At 37.5% G+C, this 22,052-nt stretch overlaps 1 protein-coding gene and 1 long non-coding RNA gene across 3 annotated transcripts in view; both read right to left on the reverse strand.

Moving 5' to 3' along the window:
• Window positions 1–22,052, reverse strand: part of LOC138358443 (uncharacterized) — a 236,345-nt gene that overhangs the window by 160,062 nt on the left and 54,231 nt on the right. The gene's annotated exons all lie outside the window — the stretch shown is intronic.
• On the reverse strand, window positions 4,909–20,842 carry Gdi (GDP dissociation inhibitor). Its single transcript, XM_045759376.2, has 9 exons — window positions 20,672–20,842; window positions 12,309–12,469; window positions 11,863–12,041; window positions 11,235–11,433; window positions 10,551–10,691; window positions 9,472–9,631; window positions 7,206–7,317; window positions 6,850–6,994; window positions 4,909–6,204 (listed from the first exon to the last, which is right to left on the reverse strand). The coding sequence occupies exons 1-9, from the start codon at window positions 20,714–20,716 to the stop codon at window positions 6,009–6,011; spliced, it is 1,338 nt and encodes a 445-aa protein (XP_045615332.1). The 5' UTR covers window positions 20,717–20,842; the 3' UTR covers window positions 4,909–6,008.

The following is a 22,052-nucleotide window of genomic DNA, read 5'->3' on the forward strand; positions in this document are numbered from 1 at the left end:
GGCAATTATTTGTATTTGAAGTACGTAGGTGAAGCATTTCAACCCGTCCTCGACTCAAGTCCATTACATCCAGCGGTCGACCCCAAAGACGCATTCATAAATTTGTACATGCTGTTCATTCAAAACGGGAATTTTCTCAAATATAAATTAATATTATAATATTAATTATTGTGCATATATAGGCATAGGTTAGGTGTTTAGGTTCTGTTGGCGATTATATGTATTTGTAGTACGTGGGTGAAGCATTTACAGCGTTGTGGTTTGAACAAAATTCGTCAGTGAAGCACTTGTTCCGGAATTGTTCGAACGAAATCAGTTGTGAGTCGTGTGTAAACCGTTTTTCATTCATAAACAGGGGGTTTGGCGGGTGCATGGAATCACTTTTGAATCTGTTTGATTCAGCCCGTCCTCCAAACAAAGCGCACCGAGCATGTGCAAATACCACAGTGCATGTGACAGCCTGTATATGTTTAAAGAAAAATCTTACTGTATATAACTGAAAAATAGGCAATACCTCTATATTCCCTTCCAGCCCGTGTTGATTTTGTTTGATGTTGGGCTGAGAGCCATCAACCTCCGGAAGGATATTAAGGCCACGTAAGCGCTTCCTGTCCAACCAGCAAGTATACTTTAGTCCCGGACATAATCCAGGACTAGAGGGAACTGTGTATATACACAGAGATAAAGCATACACCGCTCGGTGTATTTGTGCAGCCTGTATAAATTTTCCCGACATTTCACCCGGATTGCTGCAGCACCCTCGTGAGCATGATTAAATTACATCTGCACTCTCCCTCCTGCTCGGCCCCGGCTGCACTCTCCCTCCTGCTCGGCCCTGGCTGCACTCTCCCTCCTGCTCGGCCCCGGCTGCACTCTCCCTCCTGCTCGGCCCCGGCTGCACTCTCCCTCCTGCTCGGCCCCGGCTGCACTCTCCCTCCTGCTCGGCCCCGGCTGCACTCTCCCTCCTGCTCGGCCCCGGCTGCACTCTCCCTCCTGCTCGGCCCCGGCTGCACTCTCCCTCCTGCTCGGCCCCGGCTGCACTCTCCCTCCTGCTCGCCCCGGCTGCACTCTCCCTCCTGCTCGCCCCGGCTGCACTCTCCCTCCTGCTCGGCCCCGGCTGCACTCTCCCTCCTGCTCGCTCCGGCTGCACTCTCCCTCCTGCTCGGCCCCGGCTGCACTCTCCCTCCTGCTCGGCCCCGGCTGCACTCTCCCTCCTGCTCGGCCCCGGCTGCACTCTCCCTCCTGCTCGGCCCCGGCTGCACTCTCCCTCCTGCTCGGCCCCGGCTGCACTCTCCCTCCTGCTCGGCCCCGGCTGCACTCTCCCTTCTGCTCGCCCCGGCTGCACTCTCCCTCCTGCTCACCCCGGCTGCACTCATCCACCTGCTAGCCCCATCCAAGGTCAGGCTTCATCAAGCATTTACGCAGCCAATTACTAAATCTGTACATCTTTCCTTAATCATGACGGCTTTGTTTACATTCATTAAACAGTTTACGAGCTTGGAAACTTTACAACCCAAGGTTATTATTTTTATAAACAACCTCGTAGTGTTTCGGGGTTCATAAACTGTTTAATAAATGTAAACAAAGCAGGCATGAGTGAGAAAAAATGTACAAGTTTCGTAGGTGATTGCATAAATGCTTGATTAATCCTGGGCCAAGTTATTTTGGTCTCTGTAGTACTCTTGGGTTCGTTCTTGACTCTAAGTAGGAAATCCTGGGTTCGAGTCCCGGTCGGGACAGTAAAAGCTGGTTGTTTCCTTTCACCTAGCAGTAAATAGTCAGTCAGTCAATTGTTAAGGAGTTGCAACTTGGGGAAGGTCAGTAATTCAACCTTGCGGTGAGGTGAGGATCTCGATACAAGTCAAAAGTAAATGTGTGTCCCCAACAATACGAATTAGTTATTATACGCTGCACTTAACTTATTGGTTTGATACAGAATTTCAAAGCTAATGGGGACTTTGTAATATCCTGTACTATTTTCCTCAATGAACTATTTTGTTGATTTAGAAACGGCCCTTCATAAGACTGCGACTATTGTAATGACCGATAAGTTGCCATACCAACATACTAAATAACCATTCTGCAACAAAAGCTTGCCATCCCATTGGCATTCATACCGTCTTAATAATGGTAGTTTAATACTGACGTGGCTGCATTCACCCAATGATGAGCTGTGACTCAATGAGACTTAACTCCACTGTAGATACCAGATACAAAGACGTGGCTCACCATCCCCCCCACTATACCAATACCATTTCTTTCCACTGTGTAAATAAGGCTGAAAATATTATTGGGCTGAAAGCAACCAGGTTCAATAATAGATTGATCCCACTTTCCTGTACTTGGATGTGTTGCAAAACAGTCCTGAACAGTTTCCAGAACCCTTGACATATTTCAAGGGCTGTGGCAAACACTGCTGGACCCAGAGTTGGGAATGGAGAGCATTTCATCCAATAGTCAATACCAATCTATATCTATTCAAGAGAATGTCTAAGATTGAAGGCCAGCTTCTCTCAACTTTTCAAGATGCAACATGTGTGGTATGGGAGTCTCGTTAGCCAGTCAGGGTTGACCCAAATGCCACCCTTCGAGAAATATTGACTCCTATAGCAAACCCGTGGTTTTCATGGTCTGAAATGGGGGAAAAGAGGTGGGGGGAGAGCAGAAATAGGGAAGGGTGTAAGAGAAGGGGATGGGGTAATTGGGGGAAGACACAGTTTGGCATCCCATCAAGTACATTCAATTAAATGCTTTATTAGCAACTTAATTCACAAATTACCTTATGATGCATCTTAACCAACTGTACTTCAAAACTACCATTGAGAACAGCGCTGTACTACAGAAATTAGTAAAAAGCATACCATACATATTAAGTAAATGATTGGAAACTATAGTTTAGCACCATTACAAAAATTAAAAAAAAATCAGGTATCATTTGGAACCATATATATCTTGAATGGAGATTCCTAACAAGGAAGGTTAGCTCAATTCAACTCTTTTTGGACACAGGCAGCGTGTATGTGGACTTTCCAAAGTCAAAATAATTTAGTTAAGTAAATTAGGAATCATAGTATTACTAACTCATCAAGGACTCTATATCTGAATAGGAAGTCATAACTACAAACAGCATTTTTGGTAAAACAAGGCAAATGCAGGTCTATCATATCAGCCATCTTTACAAAACAAGTTGCATGCTGTTCATGTTAATTTGTGTAGTGTTGGCACTTAAAAATCAACGGCAGTATTTGGACAAGCAACAGCAGAAACTTGCCTTTGGCTAGTTAACATTTCAATCACAATCATTAAAACAACAAGTATTCTACCGAGCCAATGTCCCAGTAATCCTTATTATATACAAGTTTTCTTGCATTGCTCTATAATGCGCTCACAATATGAGCAGCAAGGCTGTGCAAATGTGGCAACACCAAATCATCAAAGATGAATCATCATTATTAACATTAATTCAACATCGACCCAATGCCTCTCTGATGGTGCCTACGAGGTTGATTGTACACTTTAGGTTCAAAGGTACAAGCACTTTCTTTTGGTTGTCAACAAATCATGCAGTTCCTTAACTATACTGTAACTTAATGAATAAAATACACTCGGGTGTGAAAAGAATCTCAGTGGCCACAATATCAAGTGCAACAATAATTCAACGTTATCAATGTTGGACTAATGTTGATTGAACACCAAGTGACTTTGATATTGTGCCCATTGGGATGTACAGGAAACTAAGAAAAAGTTGCAAGCACTTTGGTAACAATGACAATTTACTTTTAACCAATCCCTTTTTCAGCAATGTCAAAGAGAAACGGTTGAATAGATGCAATGATCAAGGTATAAATAATCTTTATTCCAAAGTGCACCCTACTTCTAACATGACTGCAACGTCATCCAGGATCTCCTCTGGTATATATTAATAATTACGATACTCTGCTTTGCATTAAACTTGTAATTTATAAGATGACCAAAAAAGATTAGTTACAAATTAATTATGCATTTTCGTTAATATTCACAAATGAATGAAGCAAGATGGGAGCAACTGGGGAGAAGCAAGAGGGGGTGAAGGAGGAGAGAGAGAAGCAAGAGGGAGGAGAGAAACTAAGATGGGGGCAGGAAAGGAGGAAATGAGAATGTGGCCCAAGAAAATAAAAATGAGTGACAAGTGCATACAAGTCACAATTAGTCAGACATGTCTCAAACACACTTTCCAGTAATGTTTACACAAGTTTGAAAACTTTTAAAAGGTAACTGGGAAACATTTGTACACAATAAGCCAGTAAGATAATTTGTCATTAAATTTGTAATCAATAGTGATAATGGAAGTGCACAATGTTAAGTCAAAATAAGATGCACAAAATCTTTAGACCAAAGCAAGTTGTTTAACTAGTATGCCTAAGTAGTTAAAGTCAGCTTGCACCAGTATCTTTTAGATCTTAAGATCCTCTTGTAGGGCACCCAGTTTAATACTTGGTGTACTGTACCTGCTATTTAAATGTTTTTAATTCAATATATTCACCACATTTTCCCATACTTGCCAGACTATTCACCCCCTAAATGTCGACAAAATTAAGTCATTACCATATTAAAAATAGAATAAAAAAAATTGCATTTTTGGGGGAAAGGCTGTGGGGAACGTTACCATTGCATTTGTAGTAGACTGCTTCAGTTTAGTAACAGCCATAAAAATTCAAATTATTTTCCATTTATGCCAAATGTAAAGTTTGCCAGCAGTATGTACACTGCCATAAGACTGGGTTACTTTAGTCGTTAAAACCTTAAACGCCCAGTCCTGTCATGTCAAATACCACTATCACATACTCTAAGACCCCCCTCCCTTCACGCCCAATAATCAACAGTAAAAAATATGTGCACAATTACAATAAAAAGGAAAATTAAAAGAAATTATTGTGTTATCCTTTAACCTGGAATGACTTACATATGAAAGCATACAGATGTCAAGATAGTTGGACAACTTGCATATCCCAATGATGGAAAGCAGTGCAAAAAGTGACCAGCAGTTTTAGCATAAACAATAAAGTACAAAACACTATGGCATGCTAACCAGATTTAATACCAAATGATAAGACCCACTGATCAGATACAGTAAATTCTCGAGCATGCTAACCCACGTGAAAATTGAGCGATGCAAGTAGTTAGAACAGAGTCCGTCAATATGCATTGTGTGACATTAGAGCTGCAACTCTGAAAGTCAATGATGTTTTTCTTAAATAATACGTACCACATTTCTTCATTCCCATGTCCTCGTGAATATTAAGTTATTTTTTAAATAATGTGATCTCTTAACCTCTGCATTTATGCTAGAGAGGACTTGATATGCCTACATTGGATTATACATGCATACATAAGGTTTAGACTGAGGAATGTCATAACACAGGGTTGAAGGTCACATACATACTAAATTTGACTTTAAATATTTCATCATATAAATCTTTATAAAACAAATAGTTCTTTAACTTTTTATTCCTCACAATCCTGACTGCCATGATTTTCAATTTTCAACCAGCACAACAAATACAAACCAATAAAAAAATTAAATACCACTCACTGCCATCTACACTGCATGCACAATGCCAATATGAAAACAGTCGTGGCAGCTGTTCTTAAAACACTTCCAGGGAGACGGGAAACAAGCAGTGAGCTAACAATATCAAAGCAGCTTTAAATCATTAAGAATCACTAATTAGCCTTCTCTACACTGTATAGTGTATATTCACAATATTAATTACAAATTTTCTTTTATTTGCAATAAAAAACTATTCATCAAATAATTCATTACTTTGGTATAAACTCATGAAAAAAAATATGATGGTGAACCAACATGACTTCTTCATGAAGTATTTGAGGGCTAGCTCTAGGATCACAATCTGGAGCTCCTAATGCCAGCAAGTTATGTCTGGAAGGCAGCACATATGAAGGGTTATGGTGGTGACTGGTCCAATACCACAGCTGCACAACCCATAAGCACCAGCCAGCTGCTGTGTTTACATATCTTCATCACCCAGATTGTGCTTCACCTTGCTGAAGTCAAAGTCTTCCCCAGTTCCTCGGCGGTAGATAGAGAGCACATCCAAGCACGTTGTCTCAAAATGGGACGTAGCATCATATGATTCAGAAATAAATATCTGGTTTTCCTGACCATCCTCAAGAGGCTTATAGATGGGAGAAACAATGACGAACCTAAGAAAAATAAAGGAATTATAAATTACCTTAAAGAATCAAAGTCTACTTTAAAATTGGTGTTAATCTTGCATGGAATTTAAGCACATCTGATAATTCACTTACAACATTCAGTATTACATATCTATACCCAGAATGTCTTTTTCCTACTCAAAGCATAATAAACTTACTTCTATACCCAGCAAACACTTCTTAAATAACCAACTGAAATTCCTTCATTTTGCCAAAACCAATCACTTCAAAACCTTCTTGATTGACTTTAAATAATTATGAAATACCATGAAAAACATGATTGTGTGAAACCGAAACTGAACTTGAGTGCATTTCATTAAAATTAATATTAATCTCATGTGCATGCGTGTGTGTTTAGAACACTTATTTGTACTTTTATTCCTTTAAAGACTTCTCAAACCAAACACCCACACAGGGTTAGTGCTTAAAGATGAAAATATGAAGGGGCGAGATAAAGCTCTATTTGGAAGAAAAAATAAGAAGCACGATCCATATATGGAAGGAATAGTAACTAAGCCTAAGAGGTTTGGGGGAACAGCTATCAGACGACTGAAGGTCGATTTTTCCAATTGTTCAATGTACTTTAATATGCAACACGTTTTTATTTTACATCAAGTTAATTTTAATGCTCACTTTTGCTTAATGGGTCCCAAAAGGTTGAGGCCGGGCAAGATTTCTGCTTCAGGGTTATCAGTTTCCACGGTAGTGCTCACCATGGCCACAAACCAGCCCTTGGCTGCCACCTGATGTGTGTACGACACCAGAGATACATAGATATCTGAAAAGTACCAAATTCATCAAAATGTGTTATCCGTATATAATAGTCCAATTCCCACTACATGGCTATTACATTCTATTATACTGTACAGTACTTTTGAACCAAAAGCATTTACACTATCACCCCAACTAAACAAAACCCTAGTGGTAGGGCTTCCAACTGCTGCAACAACTTATAAAATTCATTTATCTTCAAAATTTGTATTTCTTACCAGAAGTCCTATTAACTTGTTTCTGTGGGATGATGATTTGTGTCGAGAGAGCATCCTTTGTGTTACTAATTGGGTGATCCATCAAGCAGATTGCACGTACCACTTGCCCAACCTGAAAAATAATTTAATTCAACTATGGAGAAAAGCAAATAAAAGATGAAACATTCACCCAAAGCCCAGGATTATAGGAAACAATTTAAAATTAGCTATTTTCAGCCAGTAATTTACAAATCACACAGTTCATAGAAATGCCACCAGGAGTAGACTGAGAATTTTTTGTCTTTGAACTTTGACATATATAAGGTTGGCTCCTGACAAAATGAACAATGTGGGGCAAAAGTGGGGACAAGATTGGAATAAAGAATTATATCCATTTTAAGTTCATATAAAATTCATCAAGTTGCAATACCTTGCAATTCATCAAGTTCATCTCAAATTCGATCAAGCCCTTGGCACAATATTTAACACCAACTAATCTAAACATTTCTCAACACTGTTGCCAGTACAAAGTCTGGCAACAGTGTTTTGTACAACCATCCACAGCTAAATCAGCATACATTTAAACTAAATTTCCAGTCACTTTTGAACCAATTTCTCTCGCTACATGTTTTGTTTAGAGAGTACACTTAATTATACACGCTTTCAGAGAATATAGCAGCAGTCCTAATACTTACATGTTCAAGGAACATTAATTTTATTAGCTGAATTTCATTATCCAAAATCAGGTTTCATTGACATTCTGAATCAGGGTCACCACCTTCAAGAAAGTATTTAGCAATATTCTAGTATAGCTTCAAGCAGATTGTTTAAGCATAGCATCTGACCACATCGATCATATTTATACAGTATCTTAGATGTATACCTTAAAACGGCATAGAATTTTTGTAATCGGCTTACTGTATTCAGCACCGTTTGATCATAAGCCAATTTGATGTGTATTGCTGCAAACACAAGCTGATCATGATTGCATTAAGCTATGCATGATGCATATATTTACAATTTATAAAACTTTGAATGCACTGCAGGGCATTTTTCTAACTACATACACACATGTCTGAAGTAATTGTGTGTGTGTGTTTACTGGAAAACAGTTCATGGCACAATCTGCCCTATAGCAGATATAGCAGCTAAACATAGCTCATCATGTAATTACACATTCTGTTCTTCGGCCAAGTAACTTTTTCTTCTTTATTGCTTGCAGCTCTACTTCTCAACCCTGACTGATTAGACCTTATCAAGTTTCTTTATTAGTTTCTTCTTCAGTCATTAATCATAGCTCCAATATTTCTTGGGTCTGCTATAAACAAAAATCTGGCATGGTATGACAGCAAGTGTTCCAATGATGCTAAAATATATTATCCATTTCAAAATGCCCCCTTGTGGGCATAGCTTATCAGCTGTATCACCCATAATTGCTCTGCTTGCTAGAATTATCATTATGCTTTGTAAATTACCTTCTGGAAATGTATGAACGTTTGTTAATTTTCTATTCACCTGGGTTCTAGGAGTCTTTATTGTTCATTATCTTTATCCAGCAACATATCAATGATGTGCAGATGTTATATTTTTACTTTTGTTGAAAATTTTATGAGGACTTGAGAAATATGAGGAATGCTTAAATGTTTATACAAATGTTTTGATTCAGCCCAGTCATGTAAATTCTATTATCAAAGCATTTTGCATCTATACTCGAACAAATTCTTTTGTGAACATTTTGACACCAAATTTATATCAATGACCCAAAACCTAACAGAAAACATTGAGTATAAATATTTTAGGTGTTTGAGCATAAATCCCCAAGATGCCTGGAATGTGGACAGTCTAGAATGCACCCATGGATCGTGACATTTTAAATGTCAAAACCACCCATGCCTTCCAGTCATTATGCTATAATGTACTTTACTGACCATGTTTGTAACAGGCCATTATTTGTATGCACAATTAATGAGATGTTCTTTGTAATGAAAACTTAACAGCAAGTCAAAGGCTCAACACCAGTCCATGTTTAACACTAGTAGCATCCCTCAAAACTGTTTAGTTATACTGACCTTATCAGCAGGATACAGATACTATCATTAAGCGTAGATACTATCATCATTAAACGTAATCCAGACATAACTAGAAACCTAAATCACAAAATTTATGCTAAACTGACATGCAAATAAGAGGAACATTTAGAGAAAACTTGGCCAAGTATTTTCCTAACATGGTATAAAAAATACACCACAAAGAAAAAGAGGTGCAACAAATCAATTAAGCATCATACCTTCTCCACTCTGTCAGGCACATAGGTTGGGTCACAGTACACTTGCTTGCATTTGGCGGTCTCATTCCCTGATCGTACACCAATCACCTTACCACCCTCCATAACAATCTCGTCAATAGGCTTGTCCAGCATATAGGTACCTCCATAGATTGCAGACAACCTATAAATTGAAAATGGTACTACAAATGAAAAGTTTATACAAGGCATGTTTCCAGCAGGTGTAATACAAAATCAAGAGCATCCACTAAATTTTTTTTTTACTATAAAAGCATGGCAGCAAAGCTACCAATTTTTAGTTTAAGATTTATAACCATTCAATAGTATTACCGAATAAAAAAAAAACGATTATATATAACTTGAGAGCCTAGAATGTTTATTTCTTTAAATGTACATTCCATCGTATGTTGTTTTAGGTACTATGCAACATTTGAAATTCCTACACAATACACTATTTGAGGCATCCAGTAAACATCTGCCATCTTTAAAAATTACTAGATTTGTGCCGTTTTCTTTTGCTCCAGGCACAGTTTTAATATAGGAAGAAACCTTATTTTGAATACCATTTTTCTGTGCGAAAGATAATGCCCTATGTAACCCTTGTATAATGTAATGGTTAAAACATGATGAAAATAAACGTGAATCCATTATCAGTTAAGTAGACATTGTTACGAAACTTTCTTCATAAACTTGGCACCTGGCAACTGCAAAGTTGCCTACTCACAATGTTGAGACTGTTGAGGCCAGAATAGCAATTCCTCGTTAACTAACAGGACCTGAAGTTGCAATTATACCAAGATGGAAACGTGTCACAAACATTGCGGATACATTTGAATCTTTTTTTTTTTTTTTAAGTTACTGAGGATATAACTATACTACCTAAACTAGCTTTAATTGGATTAAAAACAAAAACCACCCGAGAAGATTTGAACTTGGGACTGCTAAATTCCTTATTCAAATAGGATAACTATCAAATACATTTAAAGCAAGCTACAGGGATTGGCAAGGTAAACAAGAGTAAGAAAACTGTATAAGTTATACAGCTGAATAAGGAGACATTACAAGATATGGTTAGAACTCACCTAGCAAAACCTTGAGGAAGTTCACCAAGACCGTAAAGAGGATAAAGGTAGGGAGATTTGCCGTAGCGGGCAAGGGAGTCGCTGTACAACTTGATTCTCTTGAGGGTGTCACTTGCTGGCTTATTTAAGTAATCATCATCTCTGAAGAATATTAAGAGCAGTTAAAAGAACTTACTTATTACCATTACACACAGATCACACTAACGTGATGCATCAAATGAACAAATGAACAGATTTGTTCATTTACTTATTACCATTTTCCTGCTTATGCGAGTCAGGACATCAGACGGCAGGAATCCAGAAAACGGTAAATATTTATCAAAATATTAATTGTGCATTTATTATATTAGTCCCACTATTACAGATAAACTTCCACTAACTCCTACATATGTCCACAACAGCAGCACTTTAGTTTCTACTTGACAGGTGCAGTGCTAATTGTAAATTATCCAACACAACAATGCATTTAATTTAATCCCTAACAAACCACTTCTACTGAGCCTTGTTCCTTGTATCAATTCTTTTAAATAAAAAAAATTAAGTAAAATTGTACATCTCATTTAATATGAAATATAAAAGACACTATTAGTAACCAACCCACAGAAGTGAAAATGACAATTTATATTAACTAAAGTCTAGCTACAGTGATAGGGAGGTGTAACTTTTAACATTGAAAGATCTTACCTGTAGAGTGCCAGAGCATGTCCAGTAAAATCAATGGTATTCTTGTCAAGGTTGAAATGAGCAAACACTGCACTCATATTTGTGTTCTTAGGATCAAAACCTGGCATGGCTTTCCATGTTGTAGGATCGTCATCACGGTAATCCTGGGTGAAAACTAGGAAGTTCTTGAACCTACGCTTCTCAAACATACCCATCAGATCTAGAGAAAAATTAATCAAATTTAACCAAAATGGGAAAATCTTTTACACCACAGAATGTATATATAATTTTATCTGTTCTTACTTTTAATGGGGTTGGAAAATATCAACAAAGAGGGGTATAAGAGTTTTTATAAAGAATGGGGCATAAATATAAGACAAAGGATGAGAGCAAGAGGGAAGGATGCAGATATGGAAAAAAATACACCAGTGACAATAGGTGTGTATATTTTGACCTATTCATTACTCCCACTAGCCTGTCGGTGAATAACTTACGGATACACCCAAAAAAGAACAGGAAGTAATCAAGCAGCACATTAGGGTTTTATTAACTATATACCATATATATATGAAGGAAGATTCAAGTTATGATCACAAGTGACAATATTGACAATGCAGTTCGTTATACGAAGGATTTAACATGTCCTCACCTGACGTTAAGGCTTCCTTTTCATCAGCAGGAACTTTGGAAATTTTGTTGCCCTTGTACACATAACTACCCTCAATCGACTTGAATTCCAGGTAACGAGTGACACCAGTATGGATGAGAAGTTTTACTAACTGACCATTAGCCATCAGAAATTTGGGAATGAGGTCAACATTCCAGTCCCTGAAGAGAAAAATACTCAAGTTAAAAAAAAAAATACAAAAAATAAAAAAAAAATTGCCAAGTCATAACTTATACATGAAGTAATGAATACGGTAGTCCCATAAACCTGATACGACTATTACAACATGCTATTATAGCACAAAATTATACATAGTAATGTGTGCATGCCATCATTAGTGCAAACAGACCATGTTTATACAAAAACAATCACATTGAAAAACTACATAATAGGGTTCCTTTCAAGAGAACACACTTAAAAGGATTTACCTTGTACGACCGTATGTCTCTTCTGGTGGTGGAAGATTGAACTTTGTGAAGAGGTCCTCCAGGGGCGTAATGGAGGCACTCTCTCCACCGTAATACTTGTTACGGTCCATATGCAACACTTTCTTTCCCGATACCGACAACATGCCAGAAATGATACATTCCTGCAAGTGAAAATGCACAATGAAAATTATGCATAATGTAACCCTTAAATATACTGTATAGTGCACCATAAATTATGCTTAATATGCTATTGCAACATGAAGTGACATTTTAGTTCATTTTTTAAATAATACTGTAGCTATAAACAGTAACAATTGGCAATGGGCCAGGCAGAAAATCAAGGTGGCACATAATATATCAGGGGGAAAGTGCCAAGCCATTACGACTATATAGCACTGGGAAGGGGTCAGGATAAGGATATGGGATGGGACGGGGGAAGGAATGGTGCCCAACCACTTGTGGACGGTCAGGGATTGAACACCGACCTGCTTGAAGCGAGACCTTCGCTCTACCGTCCAGCCCAATTGGTTGGGCTCAAGGTGGCACAGAAGCGCACTTGCTTGCTGTCCAATGACATTTAATTTGGCACTCAAAGGAGGGAAAGTTCGACGTGTTCGTATTAATAAGCAGGTGTCAAGCAAGGTACTAGCATTTGTGTTTATTACTTGTGCATCTTCATCAGTCATACCTAATGGCATAGTTTGAGTAAGGAAACTTACAATCTATGTAATATTAGTACCTTATTAACTTTGAATATCAAAATGTGATCATACATCATGATTCCATAATGATCAGTATTAATAAATTGAATTCATTTTAGGATTATAGTATTGATAGAACAAATATTTACATTATTAAATCCAAAAATTAAAATATAAAATGTTAAAATTTGAAATTATAACATACAATTCATTGGATCCACCAAAATCAGAGCCTTCATATAGCAGTATTCCCTATCAGACCAAACCCACATACTAGATATTCCCTAATAAATTTGGATTTGACCAAGACAATACAAATCCCAAAGCCCCCTAGGCAAAATCCTGATCATCAGCATAAAGTAATTTCAACCAAATACTGTACAGTATTTGTTTACAGATGAGGAGCCACAATAATGTGGCTGAAGATATGATGAATAAACCACACCACTTTACAGTCTTTGGTACCCTTAACCCTCTAAATGTGCACCTTAAATTTGCTAAATCTCCTGGGGTGCATAACAATATATATATTTTTTCTTTTCTGTATTAAAGCATTGTTTCTGGGGGTACCAGTAGAATTTTTTAATTCTAATCAGTTTAGTTTTGCCGAAGCGAGGACAAGGGTTGTAAACGTCAAACTGAGAATTAATTTCCAAATTGATTTGTAAGAGACTTCATCATTAATATCTTATTATCCATACAAGTAAGTAATTTTCCAAAAAACGCACCAAACTGGGAAGGCTATGTAGCACCATCAAATGTGCAGAATAATCAGAGGGAGCTAAACATCAAGGATGCCAATACAAGAACAGAAACGCATAAAAGGCAAACGATATCAAACTTGTTATCCATACAAGTCCTTGAAATTTTGCATGGCATCAACGGTTTCGAGCACCAGTAAATTAATGGTGATTCATCCAAAAGTGCCAAGTTATTTTAAATAATTTCCAGAAAGGAAGCAAAGGTTTTCAGGATTGTTTCCAATACTGTATGATTAACAATTGTCAAAGGTCTAGTGTTAAATTGCATCCATGGAATCTTTAGAACTTGAAAATTTTAAATAACCTGTACTGTACACATACTTATTTTGATTGAACAGCATAATCCATTCATTGATATGCATATTGCATAGTGAATTTACACAACGTTTTAGAAAATACTGTACCCAAGCATATACTGTACATGTTTGACGAGGTAAATAACAAAATTGAAAAAGCTCAGTCCCAGATACTCCAAGCTCATTATGTGAGATTTAAACATGACCTGGTATGCTTAGATTAAGCTAGAGGTGGTCATACATACAGGTACTGACACATTATTGAACAATTTTTAGATTTTATTTGGTGCACTGGAAGGTACAGGAGCAGATAACTTTCAACTCTTGCTAACAGTAGTCAGATTTATTAAGCCAACACGTTTAGGGACATACAAGAATGAGGTGGTAATGATGTGCCAAGCTTCACTGAAATTCATTGAATGAATCAGATACACTGTACAGCAAGTTAGACGAGTGAAGAAAGATCAGGAGCAACCATCAAAAGATGACCAAGGGTGAAGGACAACTGTTTATAGCATTGCATCTATGGAAAATCAGGTTTTGAGTTTAAAACAGCTGACTTGTAAATAGTTTTCAAATGTATCCCCATTCATAAATTAGGAGATTGCCCACATTTGAATATAGTAGTCATCCATACAGCCTACAAGATGACTATACACTTATAGTAAATAACGCTAAAGTATATGAATAAAATAAAATCAATAATTCAGTGGACGTTTATCTACATTAAGCCATATGTAAAATACTCTATATTGTAAAGAAAAATGACATGACTTAATCTGCGAGAAAAAGTTAGTGCCAACTCTTATGCAAGATCACCATAATGACAGACCCCCACAATGATTCAAAATGTTCATGACCTGCATACCTTATTATATTGGTTACCAATAATTTCTACAAAAGTTATATTAAAAAAAATCATTAAATATAATTTTTGAAATAAGTGAAATTTGGAAAGTGCTGAAATATAAAAACCAAATAAGAGCAATGTAGGGAAAATTTAGTGTTCGATAAGAAAAAAAAAAATTGTGACACGTACAATGGGCAAGGGCCAAAAATGAAGAAAGGACCTAATTAAAAAATGGTCGAGTCAATATGAAGCAAAGGACAAAGTTAATGGAATATGCTCAAAGAGAGAAGAATTATAAATAATTCAAGCTATGCTAACATTCACTGCAACACAAGTTGAAAGATAAGTTATACAGCAACTTGAGGAATTATATATGAAATAGATTTAATGAACTGAAACAATGTTTGGGAGGCTTTGGGAACCTGGTCCACATTATCTCGCTTGCAAACTCATTTATAATGTATCAATTATTTCTCCACAACTTTAACCTTCATGAAGAATACCAGCAAAAGATTACTATTAAAATATTAAAACAGTTGCAATCATAGTAATTGGCCATTTTTTCCAATTAGCCATACAATAAAATAGGGAAGTATGATAGTACACTATTATATAATATTTAGATGGAACTATACATTAAAGATCTTAAGGATGTGTTGCTACCCCAAAGCTTCAACAGCTGGCAACTCTCACAAATGTAAGACTTCAACACTTGAGTAGCCCACGGCCATGACTCGGCAATACTTCAACAATACAGTAGATCAACATCAGTCCATTTAGCCATGGACACTGTAAAACTATGACTTGGAAAGTTATCCTAAAACCTTTAGAGCAAACAAAGCCGTCAGAAAATTGGCTGACCACGAAATTTTTCAGTCATGAACTAGAAAGCTGTGTATCTCACATCAAATTACAATGTGAGCAAATTAATGGTAATACAGTATATACGGATGTGAAAATTTCCCGCATTCCTAGGCGTGCTGTTCGTGGAACAAGTACTGTACATCCTATTTCTTCACACTAATTTCCTGTTTAAAATAAGGCCTATTCCAAATTTGCAATTAACTATACATAGGAAACTATATACATTTAGTACTGTACTAAAAACATAGGAAAGTTCAAATTCAGATGCCAAACAAAATACTAGCAGCATTAATTCAAGTGCAATGTATTGACTTGACATGCAGGCATGTGTGCAGTGTGCAATGGCAGAGAGGAGACTGACACACACAGTTGAGGCTCACGCATGACTGACTCCACACCACCAAGTGTGACTCATCCCCTTGGGGTTGCCAAACTCCCCCTTTTACTTTCCACTTCCTGATAACCATGTAGTCTGAACAATACTTTACAAATCAATATAGTGCAATTCCCAAGCATATTTATTTTGTGCAATACATTAAAGGATAATTGTCTTTACTAAAAATTAAATTCTGCTTCAGTCTCCTACAAACCCAGACAACCATTACACCCCCACATGGCTTACAAAATATAAAGTGAGGATATGAAGACCACTTCCAGTCACTCCATCAGAAATGGGTAAACAGGTCATTCTTGTACAAAATAAGTTTTATACTTTAAGAATACAGTACCAGATAACTAATGAAAAAGAGTCAATGACTTGCCAGATGCTCAATCATACAATCTACACACAGTACCAACACTTTAAAGTATCAAAACGTAACTAAACTAATTTTTCAACCTACACATGCAAACAATTGCAACGGGAATTGAAAACAGGAATTTGAAGAGTATGTAAAATATATTTTTGAGCACAATGTCATCAAATGCTTCATTATCTTTAAGAAATTGCCATGGTAAGAAGAGTACATGGAAAGGTTATGATTAAAATGTCAAGGAATAATGGAAGATTGCAACAAGAACTACACAAACTAAACAAGAAAATGTACTCTAGGTGTATAGGATATAATTGGTTCTACGTCAGCAGTTGAGGGGCTGGCCTGGATCAAACTTTCTACAGCTCATGTACCAGAGATCCAACATTGACAGGCTTTAAGATTGCTTGTCAGCGAGCCATTTGCTGAAACTAAACTCGTTAGCCAGTACTTGCCTACATTTTAAATTTCTATATTAAACCTCATTCTCATTCAGTCCCCCCCCCCCCTCCCAGTAATGAGGTGGAAATTTGAAATAAAGCATATACTAACTGCACAAAACAGCCTTCCCATTCACCAACTTTCCAGAAAACTTATTAAAGTGTAAAAACATACCTAGCTCTTACTCTTACACTTTATATGTAGTTCTTACACTTCAGAATATTTCCAGGGTTTGTGCTACACAAAATAAAAGGGAGATGGGTAGGGAGGGAGGATAACTGTCATTCTAAGGTGGTCACTAGTAGTGTATGAACTGCCCTAGGTATACATTTCAATCACAGCTGATTGAAGGAGGTATTATCAGCTCCCTAGGGTATGCCAGACAAGAAGAAATGTAAAGCCTCTATTTCAAAAATTATTATACCTTTTCTCTGTAAATGCCATATATATTATAAAATATGGACAGAGAATTAATGGGCATATAGTGGGTGAGCATGTGGGGGACTGGAAGTATTGGTATAGGAAGTTTAGATATGGTATTCCTACTTAATGCAAGACATACTAAACATCTAACATTTTAAAACCTACCCGGCCTTACCTAACATACCTGCATATAATTATGAATTTTTAAACTAGCCTTGTTAGACACCTGTGTACAATTTGACTGTACCCCCACTGCTTATTACAGTACCGTAAGTACAAAGTTATTCAACTAACCCTCAAGAAGCTTTCAGATATCATCCACCTTTCAATTAGGATTTGTTTACTTCCTAACAAAAATCATAAGGAATCAAGTACTACACATTTTAAACAAAAGATGGACTTCACACACAAATATTCAGTTGAACTAGTCACTGTTCTTTAAGCTGAGGCCACAAAAAACTAGGGAAGAAGACATTTCCCATCAATGCAAAAGCTGCGTACACATCTAAACTATTCCCTATTGAACTGTCAATAGCTTACAAATAGTGAAGATGGGGATTTTACAACTATACTGTGAACACTATTAATGTAAATCATGTACTGTAATTCACTAGGTTATTTCTGAAGTCACATTTAATAGTTAAAGTTGTTAAGTTATTAAACATAACGCACTATGTAGGATAGTGAATTTTCCCTTGGAGGGGAAGGCTTTAGAAATGGCTTACACCAAGTGTTTTACAAAACTAGGTGAAGTTAAGTGCAGAAAAAATCAAGCTTATCCTATTTTATATAAAATTTTCAAACATGCTACTTTGGAATGCTTTTATATATGCAACTCATTCATGTTCTTTCTGATGATTTGAAATTATTTTTTCTAGCCTACGATAAATGTTTGAAAATAACAGTACACATCCTTGAGTCAAGTATCTGAACATTGATTGTCAATTAGTTAACCTGCAATGCAGCATACCACTTCAAAAATTGCTCTTTTGGTGCTCTTCCCCCCCCCCCCCCCCGAATTATTTTGCGCAATAGTGGCTTCATAGGAACAAATCCACAAGGGCCGTGACATGGCTTCATAGTTTGTGTAACTCCTGTCCCTACAACTTGTACATTACTCCTATGCCCATTGTACACACATTTTGAATAAACATTGTATTGTAGATACTGGTACTGTATAATATCACCACTTTATTTGAGCAAGATACAGTTTTAACAATGGACCAAAACATATGACGTCTTTATCGCATGCTTCCTTTTGTTTTCATGGTCACGCGCCTTTTTTTTCCATGGTCACACGCCTTTTTTTCCCCATTCTGAATGTACAATACTGTATTTCAAGAGGCATGGAGAGACCATTTGGATTTTGGAACTGTAGAATACATAAATGTATTCTACAGATACAAATGAAGCATAATAGTGTTGAGAAAGGCATACAAATTTTATTATAAAATGTTTAAATTTTATACTTAAAAATCTCTTGTCAAAATGTATTGTACAGTATAACAGTATCTGGCTGATACCATTTCTTTTGGTAGGTGATATCAATATGAAATCACATTTTGCACTACAATGCATTTAGACTAAAGTGTCTAGTAATTGCAGATAAATTTACAATTTACATTTATAGAAGAATAGGATTTTACAAAATATAAAAATGGCAATTTTTATTCCACTAGAAATCACGACAAACTAATGAACTAAATTGTTCGTCGCTTCTGAAGCCGAAATACACCCACCACCCATTCAAATACCGTAGTTATCTAAAATATTGCAACATTACATCCTTTTCAAAATACTCGACACTAAATGTAAGGTAATTTATTGATTTATTTATAGGCACAAACAATTTAGGTGCCTAGCGAACTTACCCAACATGCTCGTCCAGCTCCTTAGCCTATAGGGCTCAGTCTCCCATCCATAATACAGCCACATAAGTTACAGGTAAATTTTTTTTATACATTTAAAAAAAAAAAAAAAAAGCATGTTACATGCCGACAATAATAATCACTTTACCAAATAAGGCACTCATTTGGGAATATTTATATACAAAAACCATTCAATTGATTTTTTTTTTTAATTTTAGATGCCCAACTGCCAGAACCCTCTCTAGGCATGCCATGCATAAAATGTGGTTCGTAAAGTTTTACGTGTTCAATATCCTTACAAAGATGAAATAACCAATAATAAAAAATAAATAAGACATGATCCAAATGCTGTGTATAAATCAATTGGCATAATATTCAAATACACCCAAAAGGAGCTTACTTAAATTTTCATTCCGATTTTACAGAAAATCTTAAGCCAAGAAATCTGGGAGGTTATCCGTCGATAACCAGATAACGCAGAACAGACAGAGGGGCGTCCGCAGATAACTGGGCAGCACAGGTGGCAGAGGTAGTGGTGATCAGTGAATAACAGGCAATGGAGTTAGTGATCAGCGGATACTGGGACACAGGCTGATCAACTAATAATGGGACATGGGCAGATAATGATCAACTAATAATACAATACAATTTTATTTAGGTAAGGTACATACATACAATAAATATTTACAAGGATTGTTTGACTTATAGGTAGAGCTAGTACATACAATGCCTAAAGCCACTATTACGCAAAGCGTTTCGGGCATAAATAGGACACGGGCAGATGATGATCAACTAATAACGGGACATGGACAGATAATGATCAACTAATAATGGGACATGGGCAGTGGATGTGGTGATCAGTGAACACCAGAACACGGCCGGAGGAGATCAGTGGATAATGGAACACGGCCAGTTCAGTGGATATGAGGACACGGGCAGTTTAGTGGATAATGGGACACGGATGGTGGCGACCAATGGGATAAAGAGACACGGACGGAGATAATCCTCGGGTAACGGGATTCAGGTAGGAGGAGGAGGAGATGCAAAGCGGGGTAACAAAACACAGGAGACCAGGAACCACAGCACACTGGGCGTGAGCGTGTTGGGGCGGAGACCCACAGATCAGCTGATCACCTTTCCCTGCCCCCTATCCAATCACCCCTCTCACAACCACGCCATACAACCACCCGTACAGCATCACCTGTGTGGCAAGGAGCTAATCCCCAGCGACAAACGCCGCCAGCACAGACAGCAAACCCCCTACCGACACATTCCCATCAAATCCCTGGCTGCTCCAACCTGCCGCTTCCCAAATGTCAAGCCATACTCGCGCCACCGATCGAAGCCAACTTCCTCAAATTAATGGCCAAACTTGCCCCTATCGCAGCCGCTAAACATGCCCCTTACCTTCAGGCCGGTACCAAGCACGATACAGTCGTATTCCTCATCCATGATGTCACGCTAGGAGTTCTAAAAGGAGAAATATATACACCGTTTCTACACCGGTGACTCCCTACGACAAGAGGTTGTCACGACCGCCGCCCCGCTGCTCCTCTCACAGCCCCGCCTCCACAACTAGTCCCTCACACTCAAACCTTTTCCTCCTTCCCTTCCTAATAACGCAACATCATTTATTACCCGCTTTAAATTTAACTAAAACAAAAAGTGGTATATTTAATTTAAATTAAATTTAGATTTGAATTTTGGGAATTATTGCCTTGGCTATTGGAAGGCGGAAGAATAGGGTTGTGGGGATGGTCAACAGATGGCAGCAGGAGGCAGCAGGGGCCGTCGTCTGCAGCTTGACGCAGACTATCATAAGCTGTCACTTTCTCTCTCTCATGTCGCAACTGTAACCCTCATGCACAGTACTGCCACGTGCAAAGCTATTCTCTTTTTCAATACTACGAGGGACCTCTGCCAGCTACCCTTCCTCATTATATATATATTAACAATCAATTCTTTGGAGACCTCACTAAGGCAGGCATTTAAACCCTAAGTCGGCAATACTAGTGACATACCAACAATGATATACAATAAATGCTGCTCAAGCGCTAATATCTACCATTGATTTGCTCCTCAATAAATCATTTAAATACCAAACCTGCCCCGGATATACAAAAAACAAACTAGAGTACCTCCAGTAGGCATACACAAAGGATGTGAATTGGTTTAGCTGATTTATTATGCACCTGATACCCCTCTGGTGGGCGGTAGTGGAAAGGGTTACAGAGGGTTATACTGGGCTCAGGGACCGAACCCCAAAATTCATTTAATTAAGCAAGTTACAGTCTAGATAAGCTAGTTACAAAATTTAATAAGGTATATTGCTACGTCATCAATGGGTTCGAGACCAACCACAAGTATACAGTCTCCACTTCCCCGTCAGAGTATGAGACTTAAATATATATGTGAATGTATATGTATGTATGTATGTATGTATGTATGTATGTATGTGTGTGTGTGTGTGTGTGTGTGTGTGTGTGTGTGTGTGTGTGTGTGTGTGTGTGTGTGTGTGTGTGTGTGTGTGTGTGTGTATGTGGGTGGGTGTGTGTGTATGTATGTATTCAGGATATATATAAGCTGGTCAGAACTGCATTTCACCTTTGTAAACGCACATTAATCACATTAAGAAAAACAGCCTCGAACACTGTTTATGTGAGACAGATGTAAATCTATGTATTTATGTATGTAGGCTACATGTGGCCTTTAAAAGCACTGCAATCACCTTCTGTCTTTAATTGTGCAATAAATCACTGAATTATATATTCAACAAATCTCTAACCCT

This window comes from Procambarus clarkii, chromosome 83 (assembly GCF_040958095.1).
Source record: "Procambarus clarkii isolate CNS0578487 chromosome 83, FALCON_Pclarkii_2.0, whole genome shotgun sequence".
NCBI lineage: Eukaryota > Metazoa > Arthropoda > Malacostraca > Decapoda > Cambaridae > Procambarus > Procambarus clarkii.

Bases quoted from the DNA above. Each gene is read 5' to 3' on its own strand.
- Gdi (XM_045759376.2), bottom strand. From the start codon at position 20,716: ATGGATGAGGAATACGACTGTATCGTGCTTGGTACCGGCCTGAAG. The intron at 11,434-11,862 runs GTGAGGACATGT...ATTTTTCTCTAG, and splicing joins AAAGGAAGCCTTAACGTCAG to ATCTGATGGGTATGTTTGAG. The intron at 7,318-9,471 runs GTATGATGCTTA...ATTATTTTTCAG, and splicing joins TGCCTGACAGAGTGGAGAAG to GTTGGGCAAGTGGTACGTGC.